The sequence below is a fragment of the Delphinapterus leucas genome, chromosome 8 (assembly GCF_059928025.1).
Source record: "Delphinapterus leucas isolate spDelLeu-1000000601 "Yukka" chromosome 8, BTC_Dleu_Yukka2, whole genome shotgun sequence".
NCBI lineage: Eukaryota > Metazoa > Chordata > Mammalia > Artiodactyla > Monodontidae > Delphinapterus > Delphinapterus leucas.
Genome location: NC_143136.1, coordinates 34,790,464 through 34,809,219, shown reverse-complemented (window position 1 = coordinate 34,809,219; position 18,756 = coordinate 34,790,464). Strand labels below are relative to the sequence as shown.

Genomic DNA, 18,756 nt, shown 5'->3' with positions numbered 1-18,756 from the left:
CTTTTTAAATATGTTATTGTTACTCTTTTGATAAAGCACTTTTTAATGTCAGTATGTACCACCCTAACTCCAGATTCTGCTATGATGGGGGAAGGGGGACTGTGTCAGTCTGTATAGTAAGCATTTAGTGCTGGCCTATGTTGGTGATCCTGAGATACAGAAAAGGTAGTTTCTGTCCTCCAGTAGCTTTAGCGTACTGGGGGAGACAGACAAACAGGAATATAATATTATGAGAATAACTAGTGCAAAAGCAGGTGGGACAGGGAGAGGGACGACACTGAAAAGGAAGGTTTGTCAAGAAAAGCTTTATTTAGGAAGTCGAAAGGGTCTTGGAAGGAAGGGTAATATTTAGAGAAATGGAGAAGGGTGGTTGAAGCACAGGTGGGGAGAACAAGAACAAGGGTGTGGGCTTCCCTGGGGGCGCAGTGGTTGGGGGTCCGCCTGCCGATGCAGGGGACACGGGTTCGTGCCCCGGTCCGGGAAGATCCCACATGCCGCGGAGCGGCTGGGCCCATGAGCCATGGCCGCTGAGCCTGTGCGTCCGGAGCCTGTGCTCCGAAGTGGGAGAGGCCACGACAGTGAGAGGCCTGCGTACCGCAAAAAAAAAAAAAAAAAAAAAAAAAAGAACAAGGGTGTGTGGGAGGGGGCAGGGAGGAGGAAAGGAACATAATTGTGTGTTGTGCACCAGGTTTGTGCAAGGTGACTTAAACATATTAATCCATTTACTCCTCCAGACGGCCTGTGAGGTAAGTTATAGTGTCTCCATTTTGTAGATGAGAAAACAAGCTCAGAGAGGTTAAATGACTTACCTATGATACCATGTGCCAGTAAGTGGCAGAGCCAGTATTTGAAGCCAGGCACGTAGGACTACAGCTCTTTTGCTCATATGCTTTGCTGTCTCAAAGGTCCATTTTCTGTGTTTTGACTTCAGATACTCAGTTTTACCTGACTTCTGCATGTTGTCATCTCGTGTACGCCTGGTCCCCGCGACAGTCCGCCTAATCCATTCCCTGATCTGCAGTTCTTCCCGTTCCTTCATGGATCTAAAGACCCTCCTTTCCTCCTTGAATGACTTTGCATCCCTCTCATTTGCTGAGGGTTGGGACAATGTTGGGTTACTGGTGGAACCAAGCCCACCACACACTGTAAACACGCTCTTCCTAACCAATGATTTGACAGAAGAAGTGATGGAGGAGGCACTGCAGAAGAAGGCAGATCTCATTCTCTCCTACCATCCACCCATTTTCCGACCTATGAAGCGCATCACCTGGAAAACCTGGAAAGAGCGCCTGGTGATCCAGGCACTGGAGAACAGAGTCGGGATCTACTCTCCTCACACGGCCTATGATGCTGCTCCGCAGGGAGTCAACAACTGGCTGGCTAAAGGGCTTGGTGAGAAGCCTCTTGTTCTTTCATATTCAATATTTTCCCTACCAGTGCTTTGAAATTTTAGAATGTATTTCCAGTAGTGTTTTAAGTGCTTTAGGGATAGGGACCATTATTCTACTTTCATATATTTTAAAATAATCTTGCTGAAATCTGGCAATTAAATTGCATTTGAAAAATGAAACTTTTATCCTTAGTGAACAAGGACAGCATAGGAAATTTTCATTTTTGATGGAGCTTTGTGATTCCTTACTCATGTGGCACAGTGCCTGGCACTCAGGCACTCCAGAAACGCTTGTTAAACTGAACTGAAAGCTTCAAGCCTCTCCAAAATATACTTCATATGTCAATCAAATAGAGTTTTACTGAATTAGTCCTTATGCCCAGCACAATGAGGGAATTCAGCATATGTGTTTTAGCAAGTCTTTTTAGTTTACTCATTTTGGGCTGAAGCTTCTGTGATGATATAATCTGGATTAATGTGGTCAAGTAAATTATGAGCATCTGCGACTTGAATCATAGTTTACATGAGTGAATTTAGTAAGCAGTCACAATTCTATATGTTATGTAAAAATTCATGAGTCAGTCTTGTCCAACTTTTTGTGATATTTACGAGTCTTCTGGAAAATCTGAAAATAAATTTGATTATGTATGTCTGTACTAAATCCCTAAATTACGGGGATTGTTGAATGTATATATAAGGGATATGTATGTGTGTGTATATTATATAAGCATCTGAGAATGAATCTTTTCAAAAATACTCATTTCTTAGAAGTTTTGCCCATAGTGGTTTATCTTTCTAATTTTTAAATAAACCCACAAAAACTCCAATTTCTGACAATTTTTTCTTTCTAGGAGTTTGCACCTCCAGGCCCATCCAGGCTTCCAGAGCTCCTGACTACCCCACGGAGGGAACACACAGAGTAGAATTCAATGTTACCCACACCCAAGACCTGGACAAAGTCATTTCTGCAGTGAAAGGAATTGCAGGTGTATCTGTCACTTCTTTTTCTGCTAGGTACAATATTTTTTCCTCTTTTTGTGTATATTAATTTGTAAGAATCTTTCTTACAGATTCTATAACTCTGTTATTTAAGTTTGCAGCAAATCACTTTCCTAGGGTGGGTTTACAAAGCAGCATACTTCTCATTTGCCTGCGGGTCCCTAAGGAGAACCATGGGATCTTTTCAAAGCAATAAAAATGATAAGTAACACTTATTGACTATTTTCTATGTAGGAGAGACTATATCACACATCCTACAGTATTTCTAGTCCTCCTGGCAATGTTGAAAGTTATTTTTACCTTAGGGTATGCAGATATACCCTAGTTATATGCTGATAACATAGGTTTACTTTTATCAGTTCCCTGCAAATGATGATTCCCAAACACTTGAAAAATACATTAAAGTGCCTCTTGGAAGGTCAATCATTTATTTAATTAGGGCTGAGATACCAAAATGTTGCTTCAGGGACATCCCTGGTGGCGCAGGAGTTAAGAATCCGCCTGCCAGTGCAGGGGACACGGGTTCGAACCCTGGTCCGGGAAGATCCCACATGCCGTGGAGCAACTAAGCCCGCACGCCACAACTACTGAAGCCCGCACACCTAGAGCCCATGCTCCGCAGCAAGAGAAGCCACTGCATTGAGAAGCCTGCATACCGTAACGAAGAGTAGCCCCCGGTTGCTGCACAGCAACAAAGACCCAATGCAGCCAAAAATTAATTAATTAATTAATTTTAAAAAAAAATGTTGCTTCATTAGAGATTTTTTTGGGGGCTGATTTACCCTAATACCTACTAAAGCATCGTAAAAGACAAGTTATACAAAGCTAGGACTTAATTGTTAAAAAAAAAACGATAGGTACAATGACTTTTTTATAAAATGGAAATCTGTTGCACGAACCTGTGTCCCCTGCATCGGCAGGCGGACTCTCAACCACTGTGCCACCAGGGAAGCCCAAAAATGACTCTTTGATGAGTGGTTTTTAAGTGTAGATACATTATAGTAAAATCGTAGTAAATGTCCTCTAATAATGGGGAATTCCAAGAATCTTAAGAAAAATTGTTTATAAGATTTTGCATGGGTTCCAGTCATGGTGTGTTTTACCATACTGAAATACTGTGTAAATACTGAAATTAAAATTATACAAATAAAGCATGAAAAATTTAAGCAATAAAAAAGTTCTCCTTGTCCCCTCTACTCAATCCCAGTATCTTCAACTCAAGTTGTCTTTTCCTTTGTTTTCAGAGAAGTGGGTATCTTTCCAAACATGTATAGGGACACAAAGAAATGTGTAGTTTTGTCTTATTCATTGCTTTCTTAATTAAATGGTATGCTGTATTTGTCTTTTTAACTTAAGATGTCTTAGAAATCTATCCATGTATGTCTCTCTTTTTAATTGCTACGCAGTGTTTATTATGAATGTACTGTAATTTCTTGAAGTATTCCTCTTCCTAACTGATGGACTTTTTAAAACACTGATGCACATTTAGTTTGGTTCCAGTTTCTCCATATTACAGGTAATATTGGGGATTTACCATTAGATTGGGGGCCAGGCATTGTTTTTGCTTTTTCTTTTCAAATCTCTACAGATGGTTCCAGTGTTGAAACTACACTTCCACATTATCTTGTAAGGTGTCTTAGTTCTAGAATTCTATGATTATATTTAGAGTATATGGTTAAATACAAAACTTTCTTGGTGCTAGTTGTTTTGGAGAGGCTCTGGGGCATTGTTTTTTTTTTTTTTTTTGGGCTGCGCCCCACGGCTTACAGGATCTTAGTTCCCCAACCAGGGATCCAGGGATTGAAGGGATTGAACCCAGACCCCAGCAGTGAAAGCACCGAGTCCTAGCCACAGAACCACCAGGGAATTCCCAAGGGCATTGCTTTTTTTATTTTATTTTTTAATTTTTTTTAAGGGCATTGCTTTTTAAAGGGTGATTCAGGGACCTCTGAATCATTGCTAACGGGTGCTTATGAAAAATGCAGATTTGGGGCTTTATCCTAGATCTGTGTAATTAGAATGGGGTTTGCCTGAGGATCTGTCCAGGAGATTCTTGTATTCAATGATGTTTGAAAATTAACTTTTCTAGGGCTTAAAAAAAATTCAGTTTGCCCCAGCCCCATTCATAGATGTCCTGTTTCACTGGATCTATGGAAGGGTCCAGCAGCTGTTATTTTAAGAAGACAGCAGGAGATTTCTGATGCACAACCAGGACTAAGAACTGTTCTAGAACAGGGGTTTCAGAGTGAGGTCCCTGGACCAGCAACATCAGCATCACCTGGAATTTGTTAGAAAGATAAATTCTTAGCCCCCACTCGGACCTACTGAATTAGAAACTCTGGGGGTAGGGCCCAGCAGTTTTAATAAGGCCATGAGATGATTTTGATGCATGTGAAAGTTTGAGAAACACTATTCTAGAAAATAGTTTGGCTTGGAATTAAGTCCTAAATTCCATATAAATCTAATCTCCTATTATAGGAGGTTGTAAACTGTGGATTCTTTTAAATACATTGTTTATATTTATCCTAAACCAGGAAGTGACTTTTTTTCTAGGTCTGATGATGAAGAACAAACACGGCTCAGTCTGAATTGTACTCAGCAAGCTTTGATGCAGGTGGTGGCTTTTCTTTCCCAGAACAGACAATATTATCAGAAGACTGAAATTCTGTCACTGGAGAAGGTAATAAAAAATATGTTACTGTGCATTTTTGTTTGACAATTCATATGTAAATTATTAGATACAAAGTGATGATTGAGGGCATGTCATGACCTGGAAAGTATATTTAAAACTGGAGACGTGGGCTTTCCTGGTGGTGCAGTGGTTGAGAGTCCACCTGCCGATGCAGGGGACACAGGTTCATGCCCCAGTCCGGGAAGATCCCACATGCCGCGGAGCGGCTGGGCCCGTGAGCCATGGCCGCTGAGCCTGTGCATCCGGAGCCTGTGCTCCGCAACGGGAGAGGCCACAACAGTGAGAGGCCCGCGTACCGCAAAAAAAAAGAAAACAACAAAAAAACGGAGACGTTTCAGGAATAAGAAAATGTTGGAACTTGTCTTAGTCCGTTCGGGCTACTATAACATGTTTGGACTGCTATAACAGAGTGCCACAGACTGGATAGCTTATAAACAACAGAAAGTTACTTCTCACAGTTTTGGAGGCTGGAAAGTCCAAGATCATGGCACTGGTAGATTTGAAGTGGTGTCTGGTGGGAGTTCACTTTGTGGTTCAAAGATGGTGCCTTCCCTCTGTGTCCTCACATGGTGGAGGGGACTAAGGATCTCTCTGGAGCCTCTTTTCTAAAGCACTAATCCCATTCGTGTGGGTTTCAGCCTCATGACTTAAGTACCTCCCAAAGGCTACACCTCCTAACCCGTATGTTAGGATTTCAACCTATGAATTTGAGGGGGACGGAAACATTTAGACCCTAGTGGTACTTCTTCAGGATTAGAGACTCAGTTACAGGTTCAGTCTCTTATCTTATACCCTATGCCTGGACCGTTTTTATTCATTCTTTTAACTTGACAGCCATTTGTATGATGATTCCTATGTCTTTACTTCCTGTCTCAGAATGCTTTCTTAAGGTAAAAGATAAAAAATTTTAAAAGAACCTATATTTCCAGCCACTTTCTGAACATTTTCCACCTATGACTCTTACAAGTATTTAAAATCCAGTATATACAAGTATTGACCTTATCCCCATACCACGCCTTTAGATACCACTTTTTTCTGTTTTATTGGTGGCATCATCATCTATCTTACTTGCGGTTTGCACAGCTCTCCCTTGCCCCTGTAAATCCAACCTGCTGATTCTGTCCCGAAATCTACAAATGTTTCTCCTCTCTGTTTGCTTCGCCACCACAGTAGTTGAAACTCTCATCTTCTCTCACTTGGGATATGAGTAGTCTCCTGAGTGGGCGCCTACAGGAGACAATCCAGGCTTTTTAGCTTAGAGTGTGAAGCCCTTCATGACTGGCAAGGACCCCTGTCTCCGCGTCTTCTCCATCCGCATCCCTTGCTCTGTATACCAGCTACACTGTCTGCTTTTGCATCTGCCCTGTGCGGTCTCTCCCACCTTGGCACCTTTGTACGTGATCTCTCTCTTTAGAATGCCTCTCCACATCTCACCCTGTCCCTAACCCACCACACTGCACTTGACATCACTCCTTTTTTAACTCCTTTCTGGTCTGTCTTCGAGACCCAAGTCGTTGTAGAACCTTGTTTGACTCCACTTAGTCCAAGTACCCACCTCCCCTAGTCTCAATTCATTTATTTTGTCATTCCTTTGTGCTCCCAGAAAAAAACAATACCTACTTTGTATTTAAAAACACTTTTATTTTCATTGTTTAAACATCTGCCTTCCCAGGAGACTGAGCTCCTAGAAGTCAGAGAATGTTTTTGTCAGGTTTGCATCCCCAAATTTTAGCCTGGAGCTGGTTTTATAGCAAGCTGATAATATGCTTGTTTTTTTTTTTTTTTTTTTTTTGCGGTACGCGGGCCTCTCACTGTTGTGGCCTCTTCCGTTGCGGAGCACAGCCTCCGGACGCGCAGGCTCAGCGGCCATGGCTCACGGGCCCAGCCGCTCCGCGGCATGTGGGATCTTCCTGGACCGGGGCACGAACCTGTGTCCCCTGCATCGGCAGGCAGACTCTCACCCACTGCGCCACCAGGGAAACCCAATATGCTTGTTTTCTTGATCTCGGCATTTGCTGTCTGTTCTATGGATTTGTTTTCTAGGACTGATGATGTACAGTTTTTCTAATTTGTTTCTCTTCAGCCTCTGCTTCTACATACTGGGATGGGACGGTTATGCACCCTGGATGAGTCTGTCTCCTTGGCAACCATGATTGAGCAAATCAAAAGGCACCTAAAACTGTCTCATGTTCGCCTTGCTCTTGGAGTAGGGAAGACCTTAGGTAAATATGTCTCCTTTATTTGTCCAGTATACTTACTGATACTGTTGGGCAAAAATTGAAACTCTTGGCTGTGTCAGTATAGATGATAGAAACGTGTTAGCAGCTCACAGGAGATGACTGCTTTACTTTATCGATCAGGATGGTTGAGGTTATACTGTGATATACATCTCATTGGCCTAAACACGATTTATTTCTCAGGCACACTCCACATTCATCTCAAATCGGTGGGGGAAGTTTGCTCATTGTAGACTGGTTACTGTTGCAGAGGGAGGGTCTCAAACCATCAGTTAAACATTCTAGTCTGGAAATACATATTCTGTTCAGTTCATTGTCCGGAATTACTCAACCCAGGGAGAGCATGAAGTGCAATCCTACCAATATCCAGGAAGAAAGCTGGAAATTGTGATTGCTCCAGTTACAATGCAAATCTTACATTTTACAATACTGGCAATATTTTATAGTGAGGTAGTACTAAGTGATGTGATCCAGTGCAGTTTCTGAGTTTTGTAGCCACTGCCTTTTCTCTTGGCTTTCCCCAGTATTTTGGGTAACAAAAGGAACGGACAGAACATTTGTTGGACCCCTGCAGTGAGCCTAGCACTGTACCTAGTGTCCTGAGTGTGTGAGTTCCCACTGTGAAGGTGGCGAGTAGAGCACAGGTGTTATGAGTGTGGAATCTGAACGCCTTGGGTTCATGTTTGTCCTGTCTGCTGCATGACTTGGACAGGCTATTTAACCCCCTGTGTCCTGGTAGCCTCGTCTGTAAAAACTGCAGAAATAATAAAACCTAACTCACCGAGGTGGTGGTATAATTCATGTGACTGGCACACATTAAGTGCAGTAAATGCTGGCCATCGTTAGCTGTCTGGGAGGTGTTATTATTCCCATTGTACAGGTGAAAAAAATTGAGGTTTGGAGAGAAACTTATCCAAAGTCCACAGCTAGATCAAACAACTCATGAGTGTTTGTTTCCAAAAAGCGTTGGTGGCAGAGATGGGATTGGACTTCTGACCAGCTCCAGTGCCACTCTTTTGAAATACCACTAATGAAGTGTCCATTCTAGAAACCTAAGTGCTAAACACTTATTGAATTTTGGCTTGAAAGATTCTGTATTTCACTCTTCAGAGGATGCTCTTTCAGGATCAATACGATATTAAAAAAAATGTGTGTCAAATCCATTCATAGCATCCTCTAACTAGCCCTTTTAGTTCCTTAGCTTCCTTACCTGGGAACAGAGAGTTACCTGCTTACCTCTCACTGTTACCTGGAGACCCGGGTGAGGTTGCTTTACTGAGCAGCATTGCAGTGAAGCCCAAAGCCTAGTGCTAATAGTGGTTGATACTATTCAGGGGTGCCTTATGTGGGCTTCTGCAGCAACATACATCTGAAGGAATAATAATGCTGCCTTGGGTTAGCTCTGCAATGCCAAGGAATAGTCTGTTTGCCTATGTGAAGGTGTTTTTTATTATTTTTTAAAACTTGGTAAGCAAAATTCACGTACTGGTGATGAGACTAGGAGTGGAATCTGCATTACATTTAGGATTCTCTGTACAAATTATAATATTAAAATGAAGGGGAATTATAAAGTAGTGGCCTCTTGTTTCCTTTATCTGGAAGAGTCCGCAGTCAAAGTCGTGGCCGTGTGTGCTGGTTCTGGGAGCAGCGTCCTTCAGGGAACAGAGGCCGACCTCTACCTCACAGGTAGGACAGCCTTTGGATCTTTTTTCTACCCTTTTCTTGTGCATCCCTTCCCTACCTTGGTTTATTTTTTTCAAGTTAAAAAATAGCATAGGGCTTCCCTGGTGGCACAGTGGTTGAGAGTCCACCTGCCGATGCAGGGGACATGGGTTCGTGCCCCGGTCCGGGAAGATCCCACATGCCGCAGAGCGGCTGGGCCCGTGAGCCATGGCCGCTGGGCCTGTGCGTCCGGAGCCTGTGCTTCGCAACTGGAGAGGCCACAACAGTGAGAGGCCCGCGTGCCGCCAAAAAAAAAAAACAACATATTTTAGGACATCATCTGACATATAGATGGATCTAATAATAGCAGGCTTTAGGACAGCATCTGACATATAGATGGATCTGTTACTTGAACCTGAAATAAATAGGGACTATGCCAAAATTGGGAACATACCATATTCTTTGTGGAGGGGAAAAAAATCATTAAACAATTAGATTATCTAAAAAACTGATGTTCAGCACTTATTTAACCTAACTTCTTCCTAAACATGGTTTCTCTCAGATTTCATATGTAAGTTAATGGGACACTTTCTACCTTGTCGTCTTAGGTAGAAAATGGTTCCTCTTACTCAGCCCTAAAGACAATCATCAGTTTCTATCAGTTATAACTCCAAAATCTTTCTAGAACTTTTCTCTGTGTCTCCATCCGGGCATCCTCTACTTGAAGTACTTCATCAAGCTTCTAATCTTAATCTTCCACACACTCCCACAAAACTAACTTTCAGAAGTACAAATATGATGGTGGATAATATTATCCAGGCTAAAAACCCTTCAGTGATCTCCTTCAGCTGTCCTGGTGAAGCCTAAATGTTTCATCCTCTTTCATGCAGCCTTTGCTCATGCTGTTTTCCCTGGCTAAGGTGTCTTCTCTTTGCCCCTCCGGACGCGCAGGCTCAGCGGCCATGGCTCATGGGCCCAGCTGCTCCGCGGCATGTGGGATCTTCCCGGACTGGGGCACAAACCCGCATCCCCTGCATCGGCAGGCGGACTCTCAACCACTGCACCACCAGGGAAGCCCTGCCCCTTTCTTAAACTTCTAGTGGTAAAAGCTTAGAGACACCTCCCCTGAGCAGCTTTTTCTTGACAGTGTCCAGCTCCTGCCCCTGGTGGTCATGACTTCCTCTCCCGATTCCTGTCACTTTGTTCTTAACCTACAGTATGCATTTCTTATTGGACATTAATTGTTTGGCTCCCAGGCTTTATACTCTGTCCTTGTGGGTAATACCTAACTGGTAACTTGGCCCATCATTCCTCCAAGGAGTTGGAGGCACTTTGTACACTGCTGCTACCAGCGGTATTTCCACCTCTGCGCCTCCTGAGGGTTAGGAGACTGGGGGTTAAAGATTACTTTTCCCACTTCTAGGACTAGACTCAAGGGTCTTAAGCCCCTGGCTGTTCCTTTGGCTATCCCTGGGGCCCTCCATTACTAAGGCTTCTCCTGCCACCCACACCCATGCCTTATTGTCTAGCACACCCCCTTACAGAGGCTGCTGCACTTGAAACATTGTCACATCCCTAAGTATAGAGGTGCAGCATCTGAGCAAGCATGATGTATTTTTTGAACCAACTAAAAATGCATGTGACCATTACCTGTTTTCTTTTCTATCCTTCAAAAGAGGTAAGATTTTTATAAGCCCTCAAATTTATACCAGATTGAAACAAACTTTCAGTGTATAGGCAATTTGATATCTTATGACATGGTGTTTCTATTTTAAAATTTTAACATTTTACTTTGAAGGAATTTCAGACCTATAGAAAAGTTGCAAGAATAGTACAATGAACTCCTGTATACCCTTCACCTAGATTAGCAATGGTTATATTTTGCCACATTTGTACATTTTCTCTCTCTCTAACATATCATACAATATATGTGTATATATTTGTGTATGCATACCTATATTTATATATTTACATGTTTCCTCCCAAACCATTTTGTAATAAATTGCGGATATGGTGACCTTTTACCCCTAAATACCTCAGCATTGTATCTCCTAAGAACAAGGATGTTCTCTTATATGACCATGCTGTGATGATTTCAGGTTGATATCCAATCCATGATCACACACTACCTCTGGAATAGTTCTAAACTTTGTCTTCAGAGCATTGACATTTTTGAAGAGTGTAGGCCATTTGCTTTGTTGTATATCTCTCAGTTTGGAGTGTCTGTTTCTTCATAAATAATGACTTTTTTTAAATTAGTTTTTTTATTATAAAGCAATATGTACCTAAGATAAATTCACACAGTTCCAAAATGTTAAAATGTCCTTCCTATCTGGTTAGTTGGGGAAACAGAAAATATCTTCTTATCTGGCTAACTTAAGATGTCTACGGTCTGTGAGGCATCACTTTGAATGTAACTTCAGGGATGGGAAGCCCCAGCCAATAGACCAGTTTCATCACCCTTCCTTTGAGCTTGATGTGCTAGGTCATAAAGGGTAATATCCTAGAAAGACCAGCAGATGGCGAGATTGCTCCTTGCAAATATAAATTGTCTTTGATTTGCTTTTTCTTTCCCATAGCTGCCATCCTGAGCCAGCCTTTCTTTCCTTTGTCTTCTGGTGTTACTGCAGGGTCTTTATGGATTTTCCCACTTCCATGCCTTCTCCAGCCAGTGCATTTATAATAGTCCAGGCAGCCAGATTGTCTTTCCTAAAGCATGACTTCTAACTGAGCCACCCTAGTGTCTTTTTCTCCTTTTACTTTTTCTCTACTGTTACTTAGATTAAGATGTTTTAAAAGGTGCCTGAATAAAAACTATTCCTTATAATGAAATGATGCATATTTGGGTAGGGGGGAGTGTGGGGAATTGAAGATTTGGGCAGGGGGGCTTTTTTTTCTAAGAACCATTTTTTTTAATGCGTTTATGTCTCTTAAGTATATTTCAAAATTATGCTTTTTATGAACAAGCCAAATTGTGCATAATATATTTTTGCTTTTAAGTTGGAAGTCATCAGGTTCATACATGGTGTTTTTTAAAATTCAAAACACTTGAGTTTTCCCAAAATCTTTTCACAAAAGATGAGATCCTCTTCCACCAGTAACTTCTAGGCGTTTTGCCTAAGTCAAAGGAAAATACCTTGCTTTTAATTTAGAAATAACCTTAAGTTCATTTCATCCTTATGAATTAGACTACGGTTGATGCTGAAAATTTTGGTACTCACAAAGTGTAAAGGAGTCTCTGGGAAGTAAGCCTAGGACTTTCTTTTTTTTTAAAGATTTATTCATTTTATATTTTATTATTGCTGCGTTGGGTCTTTGTTGCTGCACACGGGCTTTCTCTAGTTGCGTCGAGCGGGGGCTACTCTTCGTTGCCGTGTGTGGGCTTCACATCACTGTAAGCCTAGGATTTTCTTGAGGTATTTGTTATTTCATAGTTACATAGGAAAGAAACTTTTTGAAAGCCCCATTTTACTTAGCAGTGGTCGTTTATTTTATTGTGGAAACATTTTGAATGGGTGTTCCTACAGGTCTAGTTATGGCAGTATCAGATACTGTTGGATGTGTGAATTTGGCTACTTGCCTTGGATCTGCCAAGGAGAAAGAATTTGGAATTCCGTATCTCTTTTTAAATTGGAGGACATATAAGAAACATGCATATAACTTTCTAGATTTATATGTAAAGTTCTGGTGTATTACATTTGCTTCATACAGAATGCAAAGTTGGTATTTCTGCTGTTATGGTTCAGCATTCCTCAGACTCTGTGTCTAATATTTAAATATTTGTTCTTTCTTTTGTTGGCAGGTGAGATGTCCCATCATGATGTTCTAGATGCTGCTTCCCAAGGAATAAATGTGATCCTCTGTGAACATAGCAACACTGAACGAGGCTTTCTTTCTGATCTTCGAGATATGCTGGATGCTTACTTGGAGAATAAGATTAATATTATCGTGTCAGAAATAGACAGGGACCCTCTTCATGTGGTATAATGCATGCAGGAACAACCAGATGACACAATCTGCAAATCGAATGGCTCCCAACTCAAATGCATAACATGAATCAGTGGGGTATCCTTCTGAAAGAATGTCTTAGAAGGTACATTATCATTTCTGGTTTCTTGATCTGCTTCACCAGATGTTCTGTAGCTCAGAAGGTAAAAACAATAATATAATTACCATTAAAGCACAATTATTATAAAGAACAAATTAAAGAATATATTGTATAATATGTATTCATTATAACCTCTAGGAAAGATGGAGTAAACCTGTTTACTTAACATTCTTGGGAAATATCAGTAGCTCAAGTAATCATCTCCTTAGCTTAATTATAGATGGGATGTGTCATTCTATATCTCTCTGTCCTTAGTTATTTTAAAAATATACTTTTCCAAAAAATATATATATATACATATAAACTTTAAAACTCGGGATTAGAACACCTGTATATAGGTAGTAGCCCCTGGAGGGTGATAAGGTCTATCTGTATGTTTCTGTTCCTAGATCACTAACCTCCCACCTAAATTTCAGAATCAGGATGAGTTTTTTGGGTTTTTTTGGCCATGCTGTGCCACATGCAGGATCTTAGTTCCCCGACCAGGGATCAAACCAGTGCCCCCTGCAGTGGAAGCATGGAGTCTTAACCACTGGACGGCCAGGGAAGTCCCTCAGGATGAGTTTTGCTTTTTGTTTTAAATATACATGATCATTATTCATGTAATTATTGCTTTATTGCTTTTTAGGTAACTCACCTGTAATTTTATTAGTAATGTATTCAATATAAAGATGGTTAACTTTCAAAATAATGTTAGTGAGTACTTACTTATACAGTATTAATTTTGTGCCAGGCACTCTTCTAGGTGCTTTATAAACACTTTCAATCCTTTATAAACAAGCATGTAAGTATTGTTACTCCCATTTTACAGATGAGGAAACTGAAACAGAGGTTAAGTAGTTTGCCCAAGGCCACGTAGCTAGGAAGTGATGGAGTTAGTTAGGACACAAACTCAGGCAGTCTGGCTCCAGAGCCTGTGTGCTTAACTACAGTGTATCTTAATCAAATACATTGATGACAGAACTGATAGAAGAGGTATGGAAGAAATCCTGAAGGGAAAAAAAAGTCCATTTTAACTGTGATTTTCTCTGGGGGGTATGATGAGAGGTTTTTTGTTTTTTTTTTTTTTAATTTAATATATATATATATTTTTTGGCTGCGTTGGGTCTTCATTACTGCACGTGGGCTTTCTCTAGTTGCGGCGAGCGGGGGCTACTCTTCGTAGCGGTGTGTGGTCTTCTCACTTCGGTGGCCTCTTTAGTTGCGGAGCACGGGCTCTAGGCACGTAGGCTTCAGTAGTTGTGGCGCACGAACTTAGTTGCTCCGCGGCATGTGGGATCTTCCCGGACCAGGGATCAAACCCACGTCCCCTTCATTGGCAGGCGGATTCTTAACCACTGCGCCACCAGGGAAGTCCCCATTTTTTCTTTTTAATGCTTTTATATGTATTTCCAATTTCTCCACTGAGCATGTTACTATGGTAATGGCAAAAGCAAATCTTTTAAAATACTATTTGTCTAAGATGAGAAGCATAGAATTTTCTATTTCCTTTGTAGGATCCTTTTCCTACCAATCTTTTTTCTCCTGGAGGCTTTGGGATCCTAACTTATAAATTATTCTTGGTGGTTCATCTGTAATACTGATTCACTACAGAAATAACCAGTAGGAGTGAGCCTTATGAAATGCCCCCCAGTTAGAGTTGGAGGAGCCACCAAGAAAGGTGGGAGAACAGCTAAGTGTCAGAAGCCAAGAACAGAAAGCTTCAATGAGATGGTCAGCTTTGTCACAGTAGAGAGAATGAGATGATAGCAGCTTTGAGAGACTGTCTTAATGGTATTTGCTTCCTTCATTCATCCACTGTTCACTTTCTGTGTGCTGGGCCCATAGAGATGTGGGGAGGATAGGACAGAAGTCTGGATGACGGTTACAATAAACTCTTAAGTAACTATGATAAAGATATGCATAGGGTTTATAGGGAAGGTCTTCTGGGGAAAGGGGGTAGAATTCAGTCAAGAGGGACAGCTTGAACAAGTGCACTAAGTAGAGAAACAGCACGGCACAGTGAAAAACCCAAGTAATTACTGTCATGGTGGAAAGCACAACGCAGGAAGGTATGGTCAGAGGTGATGACAGAGAAATGAACTGAGGCCAGTAGCTCTCAAACCCTCCTTTTTTTCTTTATAGCACACTCAAGGTGTGATGTGATTTCACCTGTAACTGACTGATGACGGCAGTAAGGATCTCAGTGAAGTAATTTTAGTTAAATCCGGTTTCTTTACTGGCATGCTAGCATTTCTAAATAATTAAAAATACCCCCAAACACATCCTATGCAGGATTTATTTTTATTTTTTATTTTTTTCTTCCTGTGTTTTTTAAAAAGTACCACTCAAGATTATTTACTTTCAGCTGTCAAATTTTCTGAACTGTTAACTTTAACACGTTGATCGCTTAGTTGTATACATCATTGCTTTCCATACTTTTAATGTGTACCAGAACATCTGGAGATTTAGTTAAAATGCAGATTGATTCAGATGCATGAGTAAGGGCCCAAGCATTTCTTAAGTTCCCAGGAGATGCTGATGCTGCCATTTTGAGGACCACACTTTGGGTAGCAAAAGTAAAGATGCTGAAGTATTTAGGTGACCTAAATACTTAAGACTTGAGGCCCAAGTGATATATGCCAAAATAATGAAAATTTGGTAATGAGCTTTGTTATACTCATGCTTAAAGTTATATTTTCCATAGTGTTAGTTATTTCAAATTTACTTTATTCAACACATTAAGGATACTGTAATTTTTAATGCTGTTAAAACCTCAACTAGATATTTCACGTCACATTTTCATATTCTCTCAACTGCCTAGCACAGAGCCTTCTACTTAGTAAGTTCTCAGCAAACATGAATTAACATGGCTTAACAGCAATTTGAAAAATTAAAGTATGGGAGACTCTCCCAAGGGAGAGAGATCAAATAATTACAAAAAGCCTGAGAAAGTCATTTACATGACAGTTTATCCCTTGGCTTTTAGGAGACACAGTCTGTGATGAGGCAGACTCTCATGACTCACTGTTGTATCTGAGAGCCATTCAGGACTAAGCTGGAAGAGTCACCTCACCTCCTAGAATGTAGGAAAATACATTGTGAACTTGCTACTGGCTCCAGGTTTGAATTGGTTGGGGGGAAAAATACAGTTGACCCTTAAACAATGTGGGGTTTAGGAGTGTTGACCTTCTGCACAGTAAAAAAATCCAAGTATAACTTATAGTTGGCTCTCCCTTTGTATGCTGTTTCTCTTTATATATCCGTGGGTTCAACCAACCGTGGATTGTGTAGTACTGTAGTATTTACTATTGGAAAAAATCTGCATTTAAGTGGACCCACACAATTCGAACCTGTGTTGTTCAAGGGTCAACTGTAGATTTCTAAAGTTTTGTTAGTAATTTTTTTTTTAAGTAAAACCTATGCACCATCCCTCGAACTTACTGATCTTTTGTATGAATGACATGTTCATATATTAAAATGGCAAACATGATGCTAAGAAAGTTCAGTTTCTGGAGTATCACAAGAACTGGTTTAGAACTCCCTGCCTAAGGAATTCAGTATTATGCCAAGTTTGTAGAGTGTAACTGTCTGTCCTGCATCCCCTGTGCCTTTTTTGGCCTATTTTAGCCATTTTATTAAGAGAAGCCAGAAAAATCTTTCAAGGTTTCAGGTCTGTTCAGTCTTGCGAGAAGCGAGCAACAGCAGAAGTTTGGAGCCTTAGCAATCAAACTGATAGAGCTGAAGCGACACTGACGTTGAAACAAGGTAACGAAGAACATATAATTCTGTCAAGATCACCATCAGAACTGTGAGATGCACTCATAAAACTTCTGAAGCACTTCAAGATATCTTTAGTAAAAAATCCCAGTACTATAAATGAAAAAAAATGGTTATATCCAAATTGGTTTCTTTATTAATAGTAAAGACTATTCACACATACTGCTTGCAAACAGTATAGACACAAAAATTATAAAAATAAACCAGTAGATATTTAAGGGCAAATGCAAAGTTTGCACATTAGGTCATTAAAGATTTCATATACTTTTTTATACTGTAAGTTATAATAAACTAAATATATTAAGCAAAAAACAAACAAGGTGCAAACCAGCAAGCATCATATGCCACCATTTGTGTTTTTAAAATGAGAAATACAGACAAATATACCCTTAGATGTGCATAGAATACCTTGGGAAGAATGCTTAAACCGCTGTCAATGGCTGCCTAAGGGACTGGATCGGGATGGTAAGGAAAATCACTTTTCATTGCATATCCTTTGGTACAATTAAACAATTTTAGAATCCTATTCATGTATAAATTTAAATATTTTGATTAGTAATTATGCTTAAGACTAAACCCCTTAATGCATGGATTTAAAATAAAATTACTTCATTATATGACACAAAGAAATGGTTTTAAAAATTCTGATCATTTTGGGAAATATTTTCATAAAAGGGGTTTACAAGATGAGAAATGAGTGAGAAATGCTGATGCAGTATATTACAGTGATATCTTAATGAAGAATTTCATTTCCAAGTATGAAATAGTTCAGGGAGTATGTGAAGACTATGAGCTGACTCCAGTGGCCGAGATTAGCCTTCTCACCTTTCCTAAGAGAAAAAAAGGCTTGAGTATTTAGGAGATTGTCATTTTAAGGAAAAACACTGAAATGTCTTACAGTGAATTTTAGGCCTACTTGATAGAGAAATCAAATTCATTTAAAGCCAGCCATTAATATGCTGCTCATCTGCATGTTATTCAAGAAAAGAAAAACATGTTGATGTACAAGAATAGCTAAATTTTTATTTTCTGTTGCCTTGAAAAAATAACTAAAATGAAATTCAGGTTTGTGTTTCTCTAGCCTGGCTTCTAACTTGTATCCTGAAGGTGACGGCACAGACATTAAGCGTCCTGAGCAGCACGATCTGTTACTGTTCACGTGCTTTCTGGGATGGGCATACACCCTATATACTCTTTATGCTTTTCCTACTCTCCCAACTGAATAGCATCATGCTCCTTCTTCCTCTGTCAGCATGGAGCCTAAATACAAAAGGAGAAAGCTGAATTACCTACTTTCCCCCAATCTTACACCTTTTGTTAAGCCATTTCAGAAACAGTAAGAGATGATCTGCCTTCTCTATTACACTCTTCAATTCTGACACATGGAATAGCAAATAAAGCCGATTTACGTGATGCTGCAACGTCTTTGTACTTCCACACTCTGGAACAAGCACGCAAATAGCTCCAGGAGTGTTAAAAGGCCCTCGAAAAATTAGGAGTATCATCTCTGGTATAAAAGAATTCAAAACATCCAGCTCCAAATAGTCCCTGAGCACACTGTTCCTTCCAGCAAGAAGTCTCCAGAGAGGTAATGAATGAAAGGCACATTTTCTCCAACTTGAGGACCACTGCATAGTACTAGGATGGTACACCAGCCAGGCTAATAATCAAGGTGCTAATTGATGACATTCCCCCTCCCAATTTTAAATCTTGTACATTGGAAAAAGAGTCTAATATTGGATGTAAACATAACATTTTAGACTAGAGGAGTGGCAGCTGGGGTACAACTCTTCCACAGAAGATTCAAGAGTACAGGAGAGCTTCAAAATTCCTCTTCTTCCTTCTCCAAGAAATCAGTCAATGTTCCATTGTCAACAGGAATTAATAAATATTCCACTCCATCAGTTCC

At 40.4% G+C, this 18,756-nt stretch overlaps 2 protein-coding genes across 5 annotated transcripts in view; one reads left to right on the top strand and one right to left on the bottom strand.

The window, feature by feature from the left end:
• The window catches only part of NIF3L1 (NGG1 interacting factor 3 like 1), a 16,032-nt gene extending 1,847 nt beyond the window's left edge, over positions 1-14,185 (top strand). For 2 of the 3 annotated variants that reach the window (XM_022567379.3, XM_022567378.3), the window contains exons 2-7: positions 932-1,392; positions 2,242-2,404; positions 4,943-5,069; positions 7,165-7,303; positions 8,921-9,004; positions 12,783-14,185. In XM_022567379.3, the coding sequence (XP_022423087.2) occupies positions 957-1,392; positions 2,242-2,404; positions 4,943-5,069; positions 7,165-7,303; positions 8,921-9,004; positions 12,783-12,967 (1,134 nt within the window). In that variant the 5' untranslated portion in view covers positions 932-956 and the 3' untranslated portion in view covers positions 12,968-14,185. Of the gene's footprint in view, positions 1-910; positions 1,393-2,241; positions 2,405-4,942; positions 5,070-7,164; positions 7,304-8,920; positions 9,005-12,782 lie in introns of those variants that run through there. The other variant, XM_089916528.1, reaches the window with a different exon arrangement.
• Positions 9,861-18,756, bottom strand: part of ORC2 (origin recognition complex subunit 2) — a 58,240-nt gene continuing 49,344 nt past the window's right edge. For both annotated transcript variants that reach the window (XM_022567377.3, XM_089916523.1), the window contains exon 18: positions 9,861-18,756. In XM_022567377.3, the coding sequence (XP_022423085.1) occupies positions 18,670-18,756 (87 nt within the window). In that variant the 3' untranslated portion in view covers positions 9,861-18,669.